Below are 24,451 nucleotides of genomic sequence, written 5' to 3'. Positions count from 1 at the left end.
TCCCTCTCTCTCTTCCTCCTTCGGTGCTGGAGAATGAACTTAAGAGCCCTGCATGTACTAGGCAAGTTTGCTCTGCCACTGAGCCACACCACACCTGCTCCCAGCTTTGTATCTTTTTTTAAAAAATTCTTTTACTTTATATTTTATTTAATATGATAGGATTTCTCTAATTAGTCCTGGCTGGCCTCCATCTTGTGCTTTTTCTGCCTTAGCCTCCTGAGTAGCTGGGGTTACAGCTATGAACTGCCACACTGAGCTGAACCATTTTCTTTAACTGTACTCTCTCAAAAGAACAGAGGAAGGAAGGCATTTCTGCTTGTGTATTTCTGCAGTTTGCTGAGGTTTTTTTTTTTTTTTAAATGAGCACGTACCAATTTTTTAAAATTTTAAAGGCATTTCACTTGAAGGGAGAACGCCTAATTCATTTTTATTTGATAACGGAATTGAGGTTCACTAATAGGTCTGAGACTGACAGGAATACAGGTGACACTCACTGGAGGAAAGTAAATTTTCTCTGGGTACCACAAAATAATATATGTGAATCACTGTCTTCAATGAGTAGTCTAAAATAAATAAAATGTCACTCCGAATCGTCATATCTTTCTTCTGAGGAACACTAAATGTTTAAAGTTTTATAACATTTACAAACTTCATAAATAAATATCAGCACTTCTTTTGAGGAGACAGGTAGCAAGGACATTTTAAGCAGTGCCATTCACTGAGAAAGTGAGGTCTGTGGATGCCAGGGGAGTAGTTTCCAGCTGCTCCAGGTAAGCAACACAGAAGGAGCCAAACGGAGGCCCAGAGGCCAACTGCTTTCTCACCTGCACTTCTGGCTGAAAAACTCCTGTTTTATATCCTTTATTTACTGGGATTCCACCTCAGTTTTTGTCTACAAGAAAAAGGAAATTCCATTCTTAAAGTTTCGGGGTTTTTTTAACTGTTGCATTAAGCAATGGAAACACTAAGAACAGGTACAGGAGACCTTTATTCTTCAATCAGCGATACCAGCCTCATCAATAGGCAATGACACAGCACAGGAACAGGTGGGCCTGAATCCAGGTAACATCACCCATCCGCCTCAAGGAAAAAGACCACAGCCCAACACAGGTTATCGAGCACTGCTTCAGCAACACGAGTGGGAAGTGCTCTGCACATTATTCCAAATGATAATCAGCACCTCTTACCTTTTCACATAGTTGGAGTTTATTGAAGGATTATCAGAGCCAGATACTTTTCCAAGAACTTTAATTCCCATAACCATTAGCCAGGAGTGGTGGGTGGTACCTGCTTATAATGCCAGCACATGGGAGGCTGAGGCAAGATGATCACCAGAAGTTTGAGGCCAGTCTGGGCTACATAATGAATGCAAGGGCCTGAACTATACAGTGAGATCCTGTCTACAAAACAAAACGAAAGCACAAAAAACACTATGTGAAGTATTCTTACCATCAAATATATTGTGCCTAAGAGTGAACTAAGGTTTAGGAAGCCTCAATGATTTGCCTAGTCACAAAAGCAAGCAGCCCCAGGGCCAAGCACCTCACTTACTGCAACTGAGATAAAGCAGAATTCAACCCTGAATCCTGGGGAAGGTCTTCTCACTGAACAGAAACACACTACATTCAATCTCTTTAAAGTATCTTTCTTCCTAAATGCCTCACAATTCCCAAACTGGGAGTTTTACATAAGTCAATGCAGATGCTTTCATCAAAGGAACGCTCCACATTTCAGTATTAGGCTCTCTTCCAGGGAGGTGCTGCTTGTGCTGGTCTGGCACCTGGAAGAGGGCACTGACCCTACACTGTCAGAGTTCTCCTTGTAGTCATCACCAATTTGCACCGAAGACCAACATCTTCCCCTTCACGTGCCTTTGGCCACAGCAAAATATCCCTTAGTCTCTCCTAGTCCAACCTCCACAAGTTGCTTAAACTTTGGAATGAGAGACTCAGGAAAGGTAGCTTTGAAATTATTTTCCCATCATAGTTTTTTTCTTTTTTTTTTAACAAGCAGATGAAGTAATTTACCACTGCATCTGTTTATAATCACCATCAACATAGAATGATGCTTTTGAGCAAGTCAAAGCCTACACACTTCCCTGCACCTTGGTTTCCTCTTTGGGCCCTGGTAATACCAGTTCCCTACACACCAAACCAGAGGTGTCTCTACACCCTGGGAAGAGTGAAGTGGCTGCTGCCTGGCACTGGGAAAGTTCCTGAATGGGCTCTGGAGGTAAGTAGAATGATTAATTAACAAAAAGCATATCTTGGAGTCATTAGCAGCCAAAGCAAAGATGTTTAGCTGAGCTTCCTTTTTTTTTTTTTTTTTTTTTAAATCTTGAGACAATTCCTACAGACAGATGCTTGGGATTAATGAACTTTAAATGAGACCAGCAGTGGCTGCTTAATTAGTCAGTAAGGAGGAAACAGTAATGACAAAGGAAAACCGTTTCTGCTCCTGTGATCAGCTTCAGCCTGGGACAGTTTTTCTTAAATGGTGAGCTGTGCCCTCAGCCTCAATGCAGTCCTGGTAGGAATTAAAAGGTTTAAAAACAGAAACCCCAGCCAGATGTGGTGGTGCATAGTTATAATCCTAGCACTTAGGAGGCCGAAGCAGGAGAATTACTGCAAATCAGAGACCAGCCTGGGCTCACAGTGAGCTCAAGGCCAGCTTGAACTGCATAGTGAGGCCCTGTCTCAAAAAAGACAAGAAACAAAACAAAACAAAACAAAACAACCCAGAAACCCCAAAAGCAAACAACCCAAAACATGAAAAGCTGGGCCACTCCCCAGCTCCAGGAGGAGGAACCATATTTGCACTGAGGCAGTCACAGCTCACACCCAGCCAAGATTCCTTCAAAAGCAACACCACAATCTGTCAGTACCAGCCAGCTGTACCTTGTTCTGGATAAGGACAGTCACCCCTTTTATCATGGAAGCCTTTAGAGAGCAGTCCCTCTCCTCAGCTCTAAGCATATTAAAAAGTTACGGAGGGGGAGAAGCACTTAATGACTATACACAACTCCTTAGTTCTTTATTCCACACCTTACTGCTATTCAATTTCTTTTGTGATAATTAGCTCAGTCATTCCACAATGTACACATATTTGAAGCCGTGCATGACATATGACCAATTTTGTCAAAATATTTAGAGAAATATTTTATTGTATCAGAATCTCATCGCCGTTAGCCCTAGGCCTGATAAATCTCCCAACTGTATGGTAGGAACACAAATCTTTTCAGAACTGATTAGTTACTGGCAGTAGGTTTTTTAATCTGTCAAGAAATTTTTTGTTAAAGAGTAAGAATATATACTGGAATTATAATATCATCAACACAAACAGCTGACAGCAACACTACTAATCCTCTCAAATCACAAGTCCTGTGCTTTATATTGCTTGCTCAACAACGCAGATGAATCTGCTTATATTTTAAAAATGCATAAAAATACATATGTATGAATATATATATTTTAATAACAGGTTATGAAGAGCTAATATGGACATAAACAATAAAAAGCACCCACCGAAGTGGGCCAGAAGCCTTTCAACACTGCTGGTTGCTCGAAGTTTTAGCATTTTTTGGTTAGTTTTTTGTTCTACCTTTAATCTCTATTGCTTTATAGAAGAATTGACTAAGGAATCAATTTTTCCTTACATAACAATAAAATCCAAAGGAAACCTCTAAATGGAGATTTTCTTTGGATAAAAACCAGCCTTACAGCCACCAATATCATGAAAAGGACATTCCAGGGTTCCCTCTGACACTCTGGAAACTTAACATTTTTCAGTACTGACTTCCTTGGGGGAAGGGACGTTAGAGACGGTTAGAAACCTCTTTCAAGTCTGGCTGAAGGTAAATGAAACTATGCCCCTGTTAAACATTTACATAAAGATTAGTGCTAGTAACACCACAAAGCAGTTCTCAGCTGCAGCTTCTGCCCTGAGAAAGGAGAGAGGAAACCCTCATTCAAGCTCGGAATAAGATTCGGGTCTAACCAGTGTCCACAGTCTACACAGTTACTTGCTGTACGCTGTTTACTTCCACAATTTTGGGATCTCTCTGTCACACTTTTACTTTCTAGCAATACCTGAGAATACAGTCATTTCAGTCCTAATGCTAAAAAATCATAAATTTTCATAAATTCTCTAAGACTTAAAGTTATTCTTAAGTAATAGCCGGGAGGTCCTGGGATTCACAAAGGTACTTTTCAGAACTCCATTCAACAGACATACCTTTCCAATTCAAAAGCAGGGTGGGGTCAAAGAGCAACTCCCTGAATGGGGCCCAACTGCAGCCAGGGACTTTTGCAGTTTCTGTTTACTGTGCTAATCTTAAATGGAGGTGAGCTGCTCCTCACGGTGCAAGAATCCACACAGGTAAGTGAGAAACATGGCGAACTAAGATGTTTTCAGGAACTTGTGGTTTGAGGTATTAAACAGTTTGCCTACTTTTGGTTTGAGGTATTATAAAGTTTTATCTCCACACAGTAAGTCTGGGGGCAAAAAGTAGTAAATAAGCTGATACTGTATTCTCTGCGGGGTGATGTCAGAATTGGGGATGCTACAGATCAAAGAGAAACCGCTTTTCAATCTATGAGCTTGCTGTCCATCACACACAGCTCCTACGTTTTAAGTACACTGCAATACATCACTTGAACTACATAAATCCACAAGTTTTCTGCTCAAGAGAACAAAAAGGGAAAATGTAACATATACAAACAAGAGGGTGTTTCTGTATGACACCCTCAAAAGAGAATTTCTTGATAAAGACATACAGCAGAGACAAGGCGTGTTTCACAGCCAACAACCCCAGACCTTCTTTAAAAAGACTGTGATCGTATTTTTCTGGCGAGACACCAAAGGAGGAAAAAACCCAGCATCACTAACAGTAACAACCCTATGATGAGTCTTGTGATTTCGAATTCCGCAGCAGCAGCTGTCATACACACACAAAAATCACCATCCCTATCAGGAGACACCTGCCCAGGCCAAATTAACTCGTTTCTAGAACTGGGGTGGGAGAATAAACAATAAATATAAACATGTTACTTGGCTTTCTGATGCCAAATTCATAACACAATGACCAGCAAGCAAAATCCACGTTTGTAATTTTAGGACTTTAATAAATGAGATGAACTGGTACCCCGCCGCACATATACACACACAAGAAAAAGGGAAACACTGTTTTTGTACACACTATAGAGAAACTCAAAAGGTAGCCTGGAAAAAATGCAAATAGCAGCTGGAAGTCTTTATTATGGTAGGAGGCAGGAGCCAAACCAGAAATAGGGATTACTTACTTTATTCACACATGGATATCATAAAACAAAAGGCGAGTTGGTCTAAAAATACCAACAAACAGCCTGGCAGCTGAAAATATTTAATGTCAAGAAAAATCAGCAAATCCCAGGAACCTGAACTTAAAGATGTGTTTCCTTCTGCCAGCCTCATGTTCCTAGGTTACGCTGTTACCTTTGAAGACTGCCAGAGTTGCCTTCTGTGCAGCTGACCCCTCAGGAGTGAAAGACTTTTAACTCCAAAATTCCACTTTAATACTAGTATGCTTCTGCAGGCCTTTACAAATAATTTTGTATAAACAGACCAAAATCATTTGTACTGTCAGTTTAGTCCTTTTTATTTTTCTATAACCAGCAAAGAAAACATCAAAGTAATGGGACTTAATTCCAAGATTAGGAATTCTACAATGCACTTATCACGTTGCCCTTTGCCACCAACATCAACTAAGAGCAAGTCTCAGCAAACCCTTTAAAGTTGGGACAGAATTAAGAAATTCTACCTCTCAGCAACAGCTTTCTCAAGGCAGGTTGTCCAGGTAATAACAAAAGAAGAATCTGAGAAAAGCACAGACCAGGAATTCAGGTGTTTCAGAATTATCACGCAGAAAATGCGCAGAAGTCAGCACAGCAAAAACAGTTAGGAAATCAGGACCTGACACAGATTCTTGGTTTATAATTCCAGCTCTGCTAATCACTAGCTCAGTTTCTTTGGCTCATGTATCCTTTGTGCCTCGGTTTCCTCATTCTCAAAACAGAGGCAATAATACCTCACAGGAATGTCTTGAACCAACACTGCAAAGTACTTAGAACTGTGCTGACTTATCAAGCAGTTTCAGTTGCTATTATTAACACCACCACCAGTCCTGGATACTGGGCTAGAATTTAAGCATGGATCTATCTTCTTGTTCTTTTCACGAGGGTGTACCTTTACTTTCTCACTCTTTGGCAACCCTTTAGTTTCCCCACAGGACTGATTCTGTGTACCCAGAGAACAAAAGCCAAGTGTGTTTAGTTTAGCAATGGGCATTTATCCATCAGAGCCTTAGAAAAGCATTCAAGTGGTCATAGGACGGCCATGCATTTATTTACAGATGTTTTCAAATTTGTATCAGCCTAGTGCTCTAACAGACAAGAGAATTGAAACACGAATCACTTGTTTAAGGTCACTGTGCCAGCATCATCTGCTGAACAGCTGATTTCAGGGACCTGTGCCAAGATTAGCTTTTTGTTGGCTAAAAAACATGGGTCAAAATTCCCAGTAAGACAGTAGTGATAACTAATACACCATATCTCAGGCAAATGAGATTCCATTCCCCCAATACGTTCCATGGTTCTGTGACTCCCTATGTTCATTTTCTGCTCCTATACATCCATCATCTTGTAAACTGATCCTGACCATACTCTAAAACTCAAAACATTTCTCTGACGTCTCTTATCAGAAGGAATATTGGTATGGCTCAGAACATTTGCCACTTTCTACCTATTCACTTTTAGAATGTAATTTCCAACAGTGACCGTCAGTTACACACCTGTTTCTAGTGTGTTCAGCCATGTAACCTGCTCACCATGACACTTACCTGCTTGTTGAACACAGGGTGAATGAGTAGACAAATTTGATGGATTTATCTTAACACTATATATGCGTGTGTGTGTGTGTGTGTACTAAAAAATTACATGATCTGTAAAGCACCAACACCTTTATCGAAGTACATTTAAAAAATACTGAACATACAATTAGAGCCAACGTCTGTCCTCCTGGGCCTACACACACTTGCCATCAACGTTTAGGCTTTAGGGCAAGTGAGCCCAGGTAGCAGTGGGAAAGGAAGGACACAGACTGAGGTGGCAAAGCAGCAGCAGGCCGCTGCCACCCTCCCTTCTCGCTCTGCTGCCCTAACTCACACTGTACCAGTTCAGGGTGCTGCACCAAGTACCTACCTAAACATGTTTTTTTATGCTACAGGTTAATTCCTGTCTCAGGAGAAAGGACCAAAGACAAGGTTCTCATGATTATCTAAGCAGAAGCAAGTTGGGACACAGCTTTGCAAATATATGTAAACACATTTTCCATCTGCTTTTGGTTCAGAGGTCTGTGGAATGATTCAAATGAGTCCTTGAAGCTGTCATGCACTGTGTGCCAATGAGTCACCACTTCATTACATCACAACATGTGCCCCAGCAACAGGTACACTTTAACCAGCAGCTCAAATCCAGAGCCCTTGGCATCACTGGCAATGGGTCTACAGATGCTGTCCACATATGGTCAAAAAGATCCTTACCCACCAATCTTCACCATCACCTGAACTGAGACTACTGAATGTCTCACATTACATCTCTTAGATATCTTAACTGCATTTGCCAAACATACCCATATGTGAATGGAGTCAGTCAGCCTTGAAAACATACATAAGCATTACTCTTCCCTCTATTGCTGTGCTCTTATAATATCAATGATCATCAAATTAGCTGATTCCACTGGTTTTTTAATGGAAGGAGTTACTCATCAACAGCAATAGTTTTATCAGAAATTGCTGGCTGGGCATAATGGCCTACACCTATAATCCCAGCACTGGGGAGGCTGAGGAAGGGGGATCGCTGTACACTGGAGGCCAGCCTGGGCTATGTCGTTGAGTTCAAGGCAAGCCTGCACTACATGAGGAAACTGCTACATATTAGAATAATATGACCGATGGATTTCACCGATGTATTTGTGTAGGTGGATTAAATGGGATACTTCTAAACACCTGTGAACCTGGCTAATCACTAGCACGAATGCTCACATATACAATGTTCTAGATGTAAATTAAAACCAACACAACCTCACTCTCCATGAGCTAAGGGATGCCACACCACATACTTCGCTTTGTGTTCCCACCCTCTTAACATACATGTTAAGTTCATAGAAATGTTGGAAACGGCCCCCTCTTGTAGAGTTTTAAAGTTAACCCTTTTGTTGCTCACTGGCCAATTCCCATCTGAAGAGGCATTTTTTTTAATCTTTCTGATTCTTAGGTTCCTCAATCCACAGAGCAGACACAACCTAACAGGGTAACTAAAAGGATAAACAACATATGTGAAGGTACCCCCTTCATACCTGGGTCTAGACAGAAAGCATCCAACAACTTTTTCTTACAGTCACGCTCAATGCAGAAGCATCTTGTGGTTTAACTTTTACATCACAGGCCTCAGCAGAAAAAGGAATGTGGTGAAAGGCCATGACCTCCAACCCCAAACCAGACTGCACTCTCACAGCATCACTAGTGTACTATGTGGCTAATGGCAACCATTAGCCATACAGAAACAGGGCAGACCATGAGTCACTCAAGCAACAGGTTATCAGTGACTGACGGGCTTTTTGGTTGGATGAGGAGAGCTGACCTCGAGAGGCAGGTGGAAACCACATTACAAAAATCACTACTCAGAGGATAAGATGTTTTCTGAGCAACTCGGGCTAAGGAAGTGGCTTCAAAGCAGACTCTAGAAACTACAGTGGCTGCCGTTTGAAGACTCCCAACTGCCATGCCCACACCCAGCCACACCTAAATCCTCCCAGATAACTATCTCTGGAGGGGCAGTGTGGAGTAATGGTTTAATGGTAGGGCTTTGTGAAGACAAGCAGGTGTGCATACCAGCTCCACCACTTAGCATCTGCATAATATTGTCCAAATTACTTCATCTCTCTGAGCCTGGGTTTTCTCATCCGCAGCACATTATTTCTGTCCCTATCTCTAGCATTCTTCTGAGTTTAAAGATAACAAAGCATATAATAAATAGCAAAGTCTGGTGCATAAAGCACTGAATAAATGCAGGAGGCTGTTGTCCTTAGAATGGTGTCTTAGCAGGTATGGACCAGTTGAAAGAACCTGAGAACAAAGACAGCCTTGACATTTATTTACCCTCAGAGAAATTTCTTACATTTGATTATCAATGTGTATTTTTCATTGGTGGTTCTTATACACTGCTGTAACTGAATCTCACAGTGGTCCTGCAACAGTAGGGAGGGCACCTGTCCTCCACTTTGCAAGTGTACAAAGGCCACCACTCCTATGTATACCCACTAAAACCCTGTTATAACAGCCCTACCTGTGCTCCTGTCTCATTTGTGAACTTCCTGAGGGCAAGGATAAAAACAGTACCCCTGTAACTGTAATGCCTACCAAAGAGCCGCAGATGTACCCTTCATAAAGCACAACATTAATCAGGGACTAAAATCGTAAGAATCGTAATTATTCTAAGAACCAAGTCTCCTTATCCAATAGGAGTTGCATGTTTTTAATGCAGAGAACCCTGACAAGTAAGTTACACTGAACTCCCACTGGTAAGTGTGTGGGTGTGTATCTGAAATCAAGTGCTGGATCACTGAGCAACCTGTATCTGTCTCACTTTTCTGTTTCTGAAATACTGAGCAGAAGGAAGTGTTGTTCCTTATCAAACAAAGAGGGGGCGGGATCAATGACATAATTTATGAGCTCATAGGAAAATGAGGTACAAAAGGTTACTTTGGAATTGCCTAATGAAGAGGGATAAGATGAGCACCCAGCTTGGGACATAGCTCAGCAGCATAGTGCCTGCCTGGTAAACACAAGGTCCTGAGTTCAATACTTAGTACAAAAAACAACCTTAGAGATGAGCACCTTGCAGTGATCTGGGCTAGGCTTCCCATCTGACTCCAGCCACTGGCGGCAGACAACAGGGTGGTCAGCTCAGTAACTGCTTCCCACAGCCCCACTCCCCACTTCTTTCACCAAGGGCTATAAGCCACAGGTCACTGTCCTGGTGCCCCTCCCTCGAATCCACCTGTCTCCTCCCAAAAGCTGTGCAAATTAATCACCCCATTATAGTGGTTCTGTGGACAAGAACTCTCAGTCAAGCCCACTGCTTTATGACTATGACTTTTAAAAATTGCTTGTATTTCAAGTGAAAAATAATTTCTAGTTTAAAATGAAATCCTATTATTTGCAGAAGGCAGGGAAGTAGTTTTTGGGCCAAAATTAGTTTCTCTCAGAGACTTCTTCATTTGGAAAAGTTAAATGTGTGCATTCATCTGTTATCTGAATTTCTGAGGCCCTGCTTCTGTTTGCTCAGTGTGATTTAACTGCCTGGCTTCTAGAAAGCATTACTCATTCCATATCTCCATGAGCAAAGATGCACTGGCAGTTAGGAAAGTTGTGTTTGCTTTACGATGACACACTATAAAAAGGTAATGGCTACCACACCTACAAAAATGAATCCCAGTATCACAAGATCCATTTTCTACATTTTTCTCCTGTGTAGCGAGATTACATTAAACCCTTAAACTTTTTCCTTGTGGAACTACTCTAATCTGTTCCACTTAAGGAGAGAAAATGCAAGACAGTTTAATATTTAAATTCCAAGAAATTAGTTCTATCTCTCTAAGCACTGGAGTACTTACAAAGTTCATCCCTAGCACCCTGCCACCGCAGGGAGTCCACAGGAGGCAGGTACACCAGACGGGCTGGGGTGAGTGTCCAGCCTACTGTCACTAGGGCCGTATCAAACTTCTTATGAAAAAATGTGAATAGGCTCAGCCTAAATCAGCCACATCTGGAGTTTTACTTTGTTTACATCATAGAGGCAGTCACTATTGCGTGTGATTCGTTCTTTTATTCAACACAGTATTTATTAAGTAACTGTGATTGTTACTTCTCTTCTGAAGGGAGAAGAAACAGCCAGGAGGAAGATCAGCTAACTCACTTTAAAACAATTCCGTGTGTATTACTACTCCCATTATTTTACTCATTCATTTAGCTCCTTATTCATGAGACATCTATTTATGTGCTAAGCAGCCAGAAAAAGGAGATGAATGTACACACACAGACCTTCACCTGAGTATACACAGTGTTACGGTTTGTATTCATATGTCCCCCCAAAGCTTCATATAGTTAGTTATAGGTGGGGTTTTTTCAGGGGTGGCTGATGTAGAGTGTGTGATGCTGGCTTTGGTTCATGGTGCACTGCTAGGATCAAGGGCACCATGATTAAGGGTGTGAGTACTATCCACCCTAAGTGGCCTGCATAAGACACACGGGACAGAACAAGCTTGTCTCTTGGTGCTCTGCTACTAACTTTTGATGCTATGAAGGGTTTTCTCCTTTGCAATGCCTGTGTACCCTGTCTTGGAGCCAGCTGTCTATGGATTGAAACCTCTACAAACTGTGAGCTAAATAAACCTTTCCTGCTTTAACTTTGGATGTAGGGTATTACATCTCAGCAATGAGAAAAGTAACTAAGACACAGTAATGGGTACTGTCATACATAATTAGGATGACTCCACCACCCAGTGTGGCTGGGACAGAGGAAGATTCCATGAATGTGGAATGCCCAGTGCTAAAACCCAAAAGCTCTCCAGTAAACCAGAATGGAATGGTCATCTTATTAAGTCACTGCAGACCAGGATTTCAATGCTCACTTCTGTGATTTCATGGCCTATGTGCTTTTCACCACACTTGTGTTTCTAAAATGAGAACTAAAGTTCCTGACAGCCCTCCTTACCACAGCTGCCCTGGACTCCACCAGACTCTGTACGGCTGGGATTTCATCTGCTGAGCAGCTGTTTCCAGATAATGCATAATCTCCCCTCTATCACTAAAAGACTAAATTTTACAAGGAGTTATTTAAACCACTATAGAAATAAATATCTTCCTCAATAGAAATCAGAGCACCACATTCAAACACCAGAAACATACTATGCACTGGATACATAGTTAAATCTTAGAAACTACTTGAGCTAGTGGCAGATAGAAACTCACTGGCATTTAACAGTTCGACAGAGTAGACAGACTTTCAAAGATGTCATACCCTTTCAAACAGACTTTCAAAAATAAAACATAAAAACACAAGAGACCTTCAAAGTTTCTCTTTTTTTTTTTTTTTTTTTTGGTACCAGCATCGAACTTAGGACCTGGTTACCAGGCAGGCATTTGTGTCACTGAACTATACAGTTGGCCCGAAGTTTCTCTTATTTAAAAGAGAAACCTAATTAAAAAATGCTAAGATCACATTTCAAGGGATCTTGACTATAACCACCAACTGCATCTAGGTGTATCAAAACCACCAAAATATTGCCTATGGTCTGTATTATGATACCAAGCAAAATATATATCATTGCAATTGATGTTCCTTAGAACAACAGCTCACTCCAAAATTCTACTGCAACTGCACTCTTGGGCAGGGCAGGATTTACCATGATGATACTGCTTATGTCATTTCCTTGCCACCAGAAAAAGCACAGTCTTCTCTTTTTACATTTTGCTCATATTCTGCTATGTTTGTGTTTGAATGCCCCCCACCAAGCCTCCTGCAGTCATGGAGGCCCTGCGTGGGTAGCCAGCATACAACATAAGGAAGGGAAGGAGACACTTTTGCCCTTTTTGCCCCTTTTTGCTCTTGTTGCTACAGCCACCAAGAACAGCTGCCCCTCAGCCAGGCCACCCTGCCTTGGAACCAGCCGAGTATGGACTGAAACCTCCAAAAACTAAGTTAAATAAACTTTTCCTTCCTTAATTTGAAGCACTAGGTATTTTGTCCCAGCAATGAGAGAAAAGTAACCAAGACATATTCTTCATGAACAATGTGTGTGTGTGTGTACCTCAGTTTCAATTAACTTTTCACTTGAATCATTTCAGCATTAAAAAGGTCAAATCGGGTTGGAGATTTAGCTAGCTATATATATATATATAAGTGCCTGCCTGGCAAGTGCGAGGTTGTGAGTTCAATACCCCAGTACCTAAATAAATAAATGATCTGCGCATGGGGGTGCAGGCCTGTAACCCAGCACTTGGGGGTCCGAGGCAGGAGGATCACTGCGAGTTTGAGACCAGCCTGGACTACAAAGAGCGCTCAAAGCCAACCTGAACTGCACAGTGAGACCCTGACTCAAGATAGCAAAAATAAATAAATAAATAAATAAATAGGCCAAACCTTTCACAAGATCTTTGTGAATCTGTGTACAGGCCAGTCTAAGAAACCAGCGTTAGGGGAAGAGAGAAAGGCCTTTCAAAAGCAAACACAGTATCAGCACTCAAGGCCTTTCTCCATGCAGGTGGTCAACGTTAGTTTGGACACCGCAGTACTCTCTGGCAAGAGCAGCTCTCTAATCAAGGGCTGGATGTTCTAACTCTGGCAGCAGGTGCTCCAGATGCTTTGCATGAACTTGGGAGAGGCACCTGCACTACGACCTTCAACCTGTCTCAAAAGTCACGTGGCCCAAGTGACTGCCATCAGCCTGTGCGCTTTATAAATGAGAAAGACGATGTTTCAGTCAGGTGCATTTTCAGGGAAACACTCTTTTAACACAGTGAAGGAAACCACACCCAGAGAGGTTTCAGGGGTGGGTGAGGGCTGAGGAACTACACTCAAACTCAGAAAGCTCAGAGTCCTGCTTGGCCAGGACCTGCAATAATGAAGACCACCATGGATTAATAAGCACATACTATGTACCAGTCAAACCAGTTTCACAATCTCATCTAATTCTCAGAACAAGTTCATTGCACAAAATTTTTATTATCTCCATCCCAGAGATGAGGAAATGGGCTGACTGGTAACAAACTGCGCTGATTTCCAAAGCAAATAGGCAGCCGGGCGTGGTAGCTCATGCCTGTGGATCCCAGCACTCGCGAGGCTGAGGTGGGAGGATCCTTGTGAGTTCGAGACCAGCCTGGGCTACAAAGCGAGCTCCAGGCCAGCCTGAACTGCATAGCGAGACCCCCGTCTCAAAAAAGACAAAAAAAAAAAAAAAAAGCAAATAGGCATCATTTGGCAAGAAACACAGAAATACATATGAACTACACACGAGAAGTCTCAAAATATCTGAATATGTATATACTGACTATCACAGAGCTAAACTGTATGTACATAAAATACTACTGCAAAGTTAAAACTTTAGCAGGATTGTAGGATCTTATTTCTGTCTTCATCGGGAAAGAATAAGTAGCCCTTGGAATGGTTGTGAAGATTAAATTAACTATATTAATAAGGGTAACCATTTCATCCTGCTGACATAAAAGTATATTAAAATGTCTGGAGTAATACAAAGGAATGTTAGAAATGTAACTTTGTTAGTGATCCTCAACCCTGCTCTCCACTGCTGCTTCCGCTGCTTAGCTCTCTTCCTTTCAGGAGGATCTAGAGAGGTGCCAGGCATCACTTAACTCTTCAGGTACACAACTTGGTACAGGTCTCACCTGGTGTTTTTTCTTCCCTACCTAATCAATACCACCTATTTTAGAGAGATACCTGTAGATTTAGAAAATGAGCACTAATCAAAAACCAGATGTCCAGAGTGAGCTGGGTCTGGTGCAGCCTACAAGGCTGATCCTGCCAAGATGCTTCAAAGCTTAGTTAAAAATGTCTGGGTCCCCATGAAGCCATACTATCCCCAAGTTTAACAGGAGACTTGTGTAGGAATAGGGCTGATGAGCTTCACTGTTTATAAAATCACAAGTGCTGATAAAAGAAGTAAATTCCTTAACAGGTTCAAGTCCTGCACCTGCTAATGGTCACCATCAACCAGCTCTCCTGGCTACACATGAGATGAAACATCAGTCTGCTATAAATTTGAGCAAGCTGTATTAGATGGGAATACAGAATATCACTGTCCACCTATATAAGAAGTATTTACTCTGTGGCATGAATAAATGTTATCTATGTGACGCACCTCCCCCCAAAGAGATACCTCAAATCTGTTAACACCGAAACCTGAAGGCACTGCTCGTTTAGCCTACTTGTTTATATGTATCAGACTCAGATCTAACCAGCTCCCAGAACAGTAACATTCACTTAACAAATGGCCACTCAAGATGGGGATTTTTGCTTCATTTAAAACAAACAACTAAAAAGTATTTAAAATGTTTAAGTTCAAAAGAAGGTATGGAGACTTCTACTTTCCTTACAGCTTCCTAAAACTCTGGAAGAATTTAGACTGCATTGGTCCAGAGTACTTTTGTAATTCTCAATTAATAACAAGTGGATAAATGAAAAGAAACTGTATTTTGTTCACCTCATGAATTTCTAAAACTGTAAGATTACAAAAGTACAAAATCCCAGCCAAGTTTTACTAAGATGTATAAAACTAGGAATTAGCCAAATCATGCTTTACAGCCCTGAAACCTCCTACTGCAATACTCAACTTTGTTTAATTAACTATTATACATTGAAGCATGCAAGCTTATTTTCACAATTAGTTGTAACAATAACTTTCTATAAAAATTCCTAAACTTTGTGAGAACTATACATAAAACACAAACTTCTCCATTCACAGCGACAGGGAGCAGGCCGAGGTTACTGCCAAGGCAGTCCTTCTTCAACTTGAATGTGCGTAAGTACTACTTGGGAATCTTGTTAAAATAAGATTCTGACTCAGCAAACAGTCTACTTCTTTGCTTTCTTCCAGTTTTTGATCAGCTCAGCCAGCACTTCCCACATAACTGATACATGCTCATACATTCTAACCACTATTCATTGACAAGTAGGTAATCAATAAGTTTTTTGCTAATAAGAGTAAACAAAAAAACAAGCATCATTTTTTAAAAGTAGTTTTAGTATTTTTTAGTATTATTTTGTTGCTTTAAATTATCCTAGCTTAGTGATCAGCTACTAACCTTTTAAATAGCAAGTCCTCTGCACTCATAAAACTTTTTAATAACTGCCAATTTAATTGAGCCAATCCAGCAAAGAATATTAAAATAAGGTTGGAAAAATGCTTTCAATGTCTTAATCATTTATTTACTGGTTATTGCTTGTGTGTGAGAACGTGTGTTTCTTTAGCTGATCTCAGAACTTCTTGCCAGGTAAGCAAGAGAAAAAGTATCTAAACAATGGCTGCCTTACTCAATCTACCTGGCTTATTCTGACAATGTAGATAAATGTAATTGTGATTCATATATGTAAATCAGCACTAATCTCTCCCCCAAATCTTTTTAAAAATTAACCTCAAAGGCAGCTCTTGGCATGTAACACACCTGGGGAATGAGACATTCCCATGGCCTGAAGTTCTTTGCCTCTAACCCGAAGGACACTCCATCATTCTTCCCTCTGTAAATTCACACACAGGGCCAGAAGAACCAGAGAAAACACCTGCCCTAGAAATGCTGCCAAACATTGGAGTAGAATGCAAAGACTGCAGAAAACATACCCCTTGATCCTCTTTAACCAGTTCTGTCTTGCTTACAGCTCACTGCCAGAACCAAAGGGTCAGTGCTCTGGAGGTCAACAGCATGACAGGGACAGCTTAGCGCTGAGGTCTGGCTGCTTTGGAACAGGAAGTGTGCGGGATGGGGCCACGTGGAGGAGTCTCCGAATGGAGAGCTAAGGAGTCTGCAATTGCATTTGCACAAAAGGCACAAGCTATGGTTTCTGAGTGGGAGAATAACAGGCCAAGTAGCAGGAAGGCACGAAACTGGAGAGAAGATATCACGAACTTCTCTAACTACGAGCACAGTTTTCTACACGTGGTTGAGTTTTGTTGTTTCAATATTCTTATTTTTAAAAAATGCTGCTGGGAAAATTGGTTATCTACATGCAGAAAAAATACTGAATCCATATCCATCTCTCTCACCAGTACTAAACTAAAATCAAAATGGATCAAAGAACTAAACGCTAAAACAGAAACACATAACCTGGTTGAAGATAAACTAAGCAAAACTCTTCAAAGATAGGTGTAGGCAAGGACTTCCTGAACAGAATTTTGGGTGCACAGGAAATAGTACCAAAAATCACCACACAGGATCATGTCAGATTAAAAAGATTCTGCACAACAAAAGAAAAAAACAGTAAGAGTAAAAAGACAATCTACAGGCTAGAAAACAAAACTGTCAGCTATTCTTCAAAGGACTAATATCTAGAATATATAAAGAATTCATAATAATTAAGCTCTTCAAATGAAAGACAAAAAATGAGCATGTAAAATGGATGGACATTCCACAGAAGTACAAATGGCCAGTAAATAAATGAAAAATATTTAACACTGCTGGTCATTAAAGAATTGCAAATTATTAAAGCAACACATATTATGTCTTACCTCTGAACGAATGGCCATTATCAAAAAATCAAATAATAAACACGATGTTGGAGCAGGGGGAGAGAAGGAACACTTCTACACTGTTGGTGTGAATGTAAAGCAGTACAACCACTATGGAAATCAGTATGGAAATTCCTCAAAAATCTAAAACCAAAAATCCCATTTGATTGAGCTATTCCTCTTCTAGGGATTAACTTCCCCAAAGAATTAAAGACAATATATTACACTGATACATACATACCCATGTTTATAGCACCACAATTCATAATAACTAAATCTTAGAAGTAGGCTACATATTCATCAACAGAGGAATGGATACGGTAATTATACACAACGGGGTACTACTCTGCTGTAAAGATAAGCTTGGATGATCTGTAGGACAATGGATACACCTTGAGAGTGTAATGTTAAATGAAATAAATCAGACACACAAGCTTAAATATCACATGGTTTCTCTTATATGACAAATTCAAATATAAAGAGCAAAATAAAAGATACGTATTAAGAACTAGGAAGACAAAGCTTTCTCAAAAGGAAACCAAGAGATGGAGGGAGCAGTAGATAAAAAAAGAAATTAAAATGTGTCATGTATGTTAACGCCACTAAGGAATATTAACATTATACACTGCAAACATGTACTAATAAAAAATTTAAAAAGAAAAAAATACAATTTTTATAAGATACATGAACTGACCACGTGAAAAGAGATAGTTTAATTTTGCAAATGAAAAACAGGCATTGGGGAAGCGGGCATGCATTGGGTGTTTAATACTAAAGCTGTCAGAATTTGAAGAGCCTGACCTGTTCTTTAGCTATAGAAACTGTGCTGCGATAAAGAAGTCACTGTCTATCTCTCAGTTACTTATATCAAAGGTTTTGTTTTTATCATACTTAGTCTCTGGTCCATAAATCTCTATACCTTTTTATCTAAACAGACCACACTCCTTACAATAGAACTCCTTAGCTAGAACCACAAATCTCATTCTATGGTTTCTTCTACAATTCTTGGGATCCTGTGGAAACATTCGAAACCAGCAAAAATGCACAACTCCCACAAAAATTACAGCACTTTCAGGCACGGATGCTAAAGAATAAATTCATACCGGAGGCCATATAGGACTTTTTTTTGCCAATACTGAGTGATAAGTGCTAGGAAAGATTATACCCATAAGAGTAAAAAAGGCAGCCCTGTAAGATACACAAAATTAAATCAGCAGACAGAATATGTATGTTATCAAAATACATAACAATTAGAACTACAAACACAGGGCTGGGGATTTAGCTTAGCAGGCATAAGTGCCTGCCCTGCAAGCAGGCAGTCGTGGGTTCGATCCCTGGTACCGATTAAAAAAAAAAAAAAAAAAAGGAACTACAATCACTAAACAAAGTACAAAGCCAGGGGTGGGAAATAGAGAAAAGGTTTTACCATAATTTTCATAAAGTTATTTAAAATGCCTGAAGTTAGTAACCTACCATGTAGTACTTGAAAATTAATTTGTCCTTTCTCAGTTCCTCAACATGCGTGGTTTTCTGTTACAGAAATATCAACACTAAACTTAAGCAACTACAAACCACAATATTGAAAAATAAGGTTACTGCTTAATGCCCTAGAAATGGTCACTTAAAAGACTTTAAAAACTAAGATACAATGTGAAGCCCACCACTTTCTTAAAGAGATTTAAGAAAAACACAAAATAGAATATTACAGGCACACACTGAAATTTTTTAAAAATTTAAATGTTCCTTGTCCAGAAGAGGACAGTTACGACATTTCCTGTGTATAAGCTCCACCCAGCTGGGTGAGCAGTTTACAAGTATCCTAGACCTTCTTAGAGTAACAGCCTTTTGTTAAGAGTGGGCCTGGGAGTGCATTCCTCCATTCTCTCAATATTTTCTCCTTGTTTTGCATTTTTCTGAGACTGCAAGGTGTAGGCTGGGTAGAGACTAGAGGTGGATATTCTAATCAAGACTCACCCTTGGGTGCTTTCCCCTTGGCAGAATGACACAATGACATAAGGAGTCGGACATGTGTGGAGGGACACATCCTGAGGTGTCAGACCACACAACCTTGGGGTTCCTAACACAGACCTAGAAAATGGACATTCATCTATTTACAAGCTTCCCCCCTCATCTGAGTTTTCAGAGAGCAAATTCCACCTTCAAAAAGTCAAGAAGAATGAACCAAGGACTCAGAACCATGCCCTAGAGCAAGTAAGAGTTTTCTCCTAGCTAACTGACCACAGAATGCAGCAGTCTAGCAAATGTTTAAAATCACATCCGGTCCTGCCTCTTGTTTTCCAAAAAAGTGTCATTACTGTCAACGATTTCACAAGACAAATAAACCAATGAATGAAATATGTCCTCTCTCCCTTCCCAATGAAAACATTCTAGGAGGGAGCCGCTTCCTTCCTTCCTCCTCCTCACAGGAACCACATCTGTGGCACTGGGAAGTTAAAGTAAGAAACACGCACAGTCTTTAAACACTATTCTTTAGGGTCCTAGAACCATACCAGACCCATTGCTGATTCCTGGGGTTTCCAAATGGAAGGAATTCTGTTTCCAGGGTTTTTTCGTGTATAAGACACACTGGCCAGGGCCTGGTTGGGCAGTGACAAGACAGCCAAGGGCTGCAGGCAGAAAAAGAGTTCACTGCTTACGCTGAAGATTCTGCTCTTCTTAAAAATTATGTTCAAAAAATGCGGGGCACTTTTAATAATTTAAACTTGATAGGGACTCCAGAAACCTGTAAGTGATTCAACTAATCCAACCCACAATACTGGAATGACAATAACATGTATTATAAACTACATAGCCAACTAAATTGACGGGAAGGTTCTCCCCAACACAATACAGTAAAAGAGTTAAAATTAACCTTTAGAATCAAAACTGTAATTACAGGAGGCTTAGGAACAAAAAGACCACTCCCTCCGCCTTTTTGCCATTGTTCCACGGGACTGGGTCTGCAGCAGTACACTTTACACCTTGAAGGCTTTCCCGAGGTAAGAGGCCCGTAGGGGCTGCGAGTCAGAGGCGACCCGGAACCAAATAGTATAGCACAGTAATCCATTTATTAGCACTGATCTCCTGAGATGCAAAAAGCTTCCTTGTAAAAGAGAGGGGTTAAAATTGTGCCTGCAGTAGACAGCAGATACCTGATAACCAGGAGCCAAAAGGGTACTTAACGGAGGAGAGGAAGTTCAAACGGTGGCTATTCTAAAGTAGTGTGAGCAACTGCCTCCTAAAAGCAGTGAATGGGGTGCTCACAGCCAACCAGACGCTTTGGGGCCGGGCCCTAAGGCTGCCGGTCTTCGTTAGCGTCACATACCATATGACAGAAATACTGTAAAGCCTCAGAAGCCCCAGGCCCGGCCTAAGGGAGGGGGCTTACCTTGGAGCTGCTTGAATCTCCCCTCCAGCTGGTTGTAGTTATAAGGCACCTGCCCGGAGTACGCCGGGGACAGTGGCCCGGAGATGCTAGACGTCCTCTGCAATTCCATTATGCCTGGTGTAACGCCCTGGCGGGCTGCACACTGGAAATCCCACTCCGGTCCCCTCCTACCCCCATCCAACACGCAGCAGCTCCCGTGCACCTTGGCTCTCCGCCCCAGAGGAAAGTACTGGACCCTGCGTTCGGGTCAGAAATGGGCACAAGGTGACCTGATAGAAGCTGGCTGCAGAGTCCACCTTAGCCTGGCGAGGAGTCACCGCTCGGGCATCTAATTCCTTGTATCTCCTCCTTCCTTCTAAGGCTGTTTAGAAACTTGAAATAAATTATCAGCGGGAGAGAGAAGAGGAGGAAGCACAAGTCCTACTGCAAAATGTTTTAAATATGGCCAAATCTGAGTCTCCCTGGGCCGCCGCTTCAGGCAGGAGCTCGCAGGAGCAAGGCGCACACCTCCTCCCGGCAGCCGCGGGTTTGTAATTTAATCAGGAGCCACTCTCCGGGTTCGGGGCGGTGATGTCACCTGATTAGCATAACAGCATTGTGGAGGAAACGCAGGCCGTACCACGAGGAGGGGCGCGGGGGAGGCCGCCGGCCAGGCCCCGCCGTGCGGGCCGCCGGGCCCAGATGCGCGGCACGGTGAGTGCGCTGCTGCCTTCCCAAACAAAGCTGCTGGAAGCCAGCCTTTGGTGGAGAGCCTCCCGTAACGGAAGAGTCTCCGATTACTGCCGCCTGAAAAGCAGCGCCCGTCCGCCCGCCGAGAGGGCGCTGCAGCCCCCGGGTCTGCCGCCCCTGCCGCCCCGCGGAGCCCGCGCGGAGATGACGCGGGCGCGCACCTGGGCGCAGCGGCCGGGCGCGGGCTGCGACCACGCGGCACACCGGAAAAGTGAAACGCGGCGGCGGGGCCGGGCGGAGGAGGCGTGCGCTCGGCCCACCAGACTCTTCCCCGCTCGCTTCCCGGCGGCCGGGCTGCCTCCGGGAGGTTAAGCCCGAGATGGTCGGAGATAACCCAGGCCCTAGCAGTCACTACGCGGGGGAGATTTACGGGAGCTCAGAGTTGCAAGGCATTGTGGGAGAGAGGTACACAGGTAAACACCGCTAGGATCTCTGACCCGAGGACTTCGAGATCCTGGGAGGAGATAACAAGAAATTACCCCTGGAGCCTACCGATTTAAATGGAACCTCCAAACTCTGGGTTTCCAGCATTTTAAAACTGTCCTCCTCAGCTCCTTCATCCATCTGAACCAAAAATAACATGATCAAAATGTTTCCTTGAGGAACAAATGATTGTAGAGTGTCTCCTTCCTTTTTCCTCACTCATGAAAGCTGACAGAAAACAACCACGAATCTGTGGCGTCCATTTGAGGCCTGGAGCAATACTCACCAGGGAAGGTAATTTCATTCCATAAGGATTCCAACCTTCACTGCAGAGAGAGCCCCAACCCCTAGGTTCCTTTTAGTATGTCGGGGCTTGTAATGCAAAGTGCTATGTCCTGTCCAAGCCTAGAGCTGAACTAAGAGACTAAGTAACTAACTGATGGATTCTGAACAACACTTACCAGTCCTAACAGGGTTTTTATTACATCAACAGGGTAAACTTTGTCAGTTTCTCATCGTCCAAGATGAACATACTTAAAACCTTGTTCTTGAAATGCACAGTGCTGATGGGACACTAGGCAGGAAGGTGGAAAACCTGGCCTTTGAAGCATTTGACTAGGATTCCCAAGAGCAAAGTTTGTTTCTTCCTTTTCTTCTCTCCCACTTCCTCTCCTCTCCTCCCTCTTAACATAGGGTCGGCCTGTGTAGTCCAGAACGGAATCAGACTTGTGGTTACATTCCTGCGCCAGCCTCCCAAGTGCTGGTATTACAGGCAAGGGCCACTACATCTGGCTTTAAGGCCTAACTTTTTAATCTTAAATTTCTAAGCCTCTTTATCATCCCATAACCAGAAGAAACCCTGGATTCTTTTTAAACCTCAGCTGTCAGGTTGAGTAATAACTAATGTCCAACCATACAATAAGTGAAAATGCCCTAAAATTTTTCAAAATCTTTGAAAGTAGGAGTCTTATTTTTCCAAAGCATACTTCTTATACCCACCCCAATCCTGTCAAGACTACAGAGATATAGGGCTGGGGATTTAGCCCAGCAGCATAAGTACCTGCCTGGCAAGCACGAGGTCGAGAGTTCGATCCCCAGTACCGCCAAAAAAAAAACCAAAAACCAAAAAACAAAAAAAACTACAGAGATGTAGAATGGGGAACTGTTTCACTGAAAATCTTTTTTAACAGGCCCTGCTTCACTATTAAATATAGTGGTAAAGTGACCAGTCTCTTACATGTCCAGCTATGGCACAAAAATGAGATTATAAAATGCTTTGCCAATTTATAACATTTTACTTTTAATGTTTAACCCACATAGCAAATACATTATGAGTCACCACTCAGTCCTGCCCCTCAGTCTTCTCTAGTATGGGAAAGTGCAGGAAGATTTCCAATTAGCCAGATTATATACAGTGTGACAGCAGAGGCTGCAACTAGCATAGGCACTTGATCCTAAAAAGCTGAAATTGCATAAATGAGGCGGAGTAAACACAGGTAAGTAGCAGGAAGAAAGGTTATCAGGCTGAGGAAAGGTCTGACATCGTTAGAAATGGGAATCCATGTAGCATGATGGGGCCAGGAAGAATGGCTCAGGTGACCACCAACTGAGCAGTAAGGAGGGGATGAAGGAAGCCAGAGGCATCCATTCCTTACGTCCTCAATGTTTATTAGGTTGTATTCACAGGATGTAACTGATTTCTGCTGCTTTGTACCACCTCAAGGGACTGTCCTGTGCCATTCAATGTGACAGTGATGCACATTCCACCCAGCAGCCAGACATGCGAATTACAGTCCCATCGTGAACATGTTTAAGGTGTTCACAGCACACTACTGAGAACTTCGGAGGAGTCAGAGATGACAGGGAGTGTCGTTAGCCAAAAGTGATGGGAGAAATTACATGCGAACAGTCAAACAGCAAAAGTATGAGAAGATTTCAGAGGACGAGAAAGTCCCATGTGCCTATTAAAGGCAGGCGGGAAGAACTTCAAGACATTTTTGGCTTGGCCTTAAAACACAGGTAGACACTAGCCAACAGGCTGGTGGGAGAAAAAAGCCTCCTCACCTGACAGACTACTTGAGGCAGAGACAGGCAAATGCTTCCGTTTGGCTGAAGCATAAGGGATGGCCAGGCTGGGAGGGAAGTGACCAGAAGGTGAGAACTGAGCCCGGCTGGGAACTGCTGAAGGCTTTTGAACTAGAGGAAGCCAGAGTCTAGTCTGGGCTGCATTAGGGGTGATTCATTGAGTAGAAAAAAAACAGCCTGAAGGCAAAGAGGTCAGTTAGGTAGTTATGGCACTTGTAACTGGTCAAAGGATCAATCAAGGTGGGCACACAGAATGAAAAGGAATGGGCTGAGGATGCTCGACTTCATCCATAGGAATCTGACAGCCAGGGGTATGTGGGAAGTTCAAAGGAGAAGCTCAAAAAACACTCTGCTTTACAGCCAGCTGGGGAAGTGGGGAGGTGGAGGGAAGCATTCAGTATTTCATTCTAGACAGGCTGAATCTGAGTCACCTGCAGCAACACAAGGTGACACATCTGGAGCAGTCAGGGGGAACTGGAGCTCAGAGGACAT

General features: G+C 42.2%; 1 protein-coding gene across 6 annotated transcripts in view; it reads right to left on the bottom strand.

Annotated features, from left to right (window-relative positions):
* Positions 1-24,451, bottom strand: part of Sptbn1 (spectrin beta, non-erythrocytic 1) — a 202,642-nt gene that overhangs the window by 78,136 nt on the left and 100,055 nt on the right. The window contains exon 1 of one of the 6 annotated variants that reach the window (XM_013158496.3): positions 20,723-21,107. The exons of the other annotated variants lie outside the window; for them this stretch is intronic. Within the exon in view, the coding sequence (XP_013013950.1) occupies positions 20,723-20,831 (109 nt within the window). The 5' untranslated portion in view covers positions 20,832-21,107. Of the gene's footprint in view, positions 1-20,722; positions 21,108-24,451 lie in introns of those variants that run through there. 6 annotated transcript variants of the gene reach the window in all.

Source organism: Cavia porcellus, unplaced genomic scaffold (assembly GCF_034190915.1).
Source record: "Cavia porcellus strain 051 isolate PalLab524CR breed Dunkin Hartley unplaced genomic scaffold, mCavPor4.1 scaffold_18, whole genome shotgun sequence".
Classification (NCBI taxonomy): Eukaryota; Metazoa; Chordata; class Mammalia; order Rodentia; family Caviidae; genus Cavia; species Cavia porcellus.
This window is presented reverse-complemented; position numbering and strand designations above follow the sequence as displayed.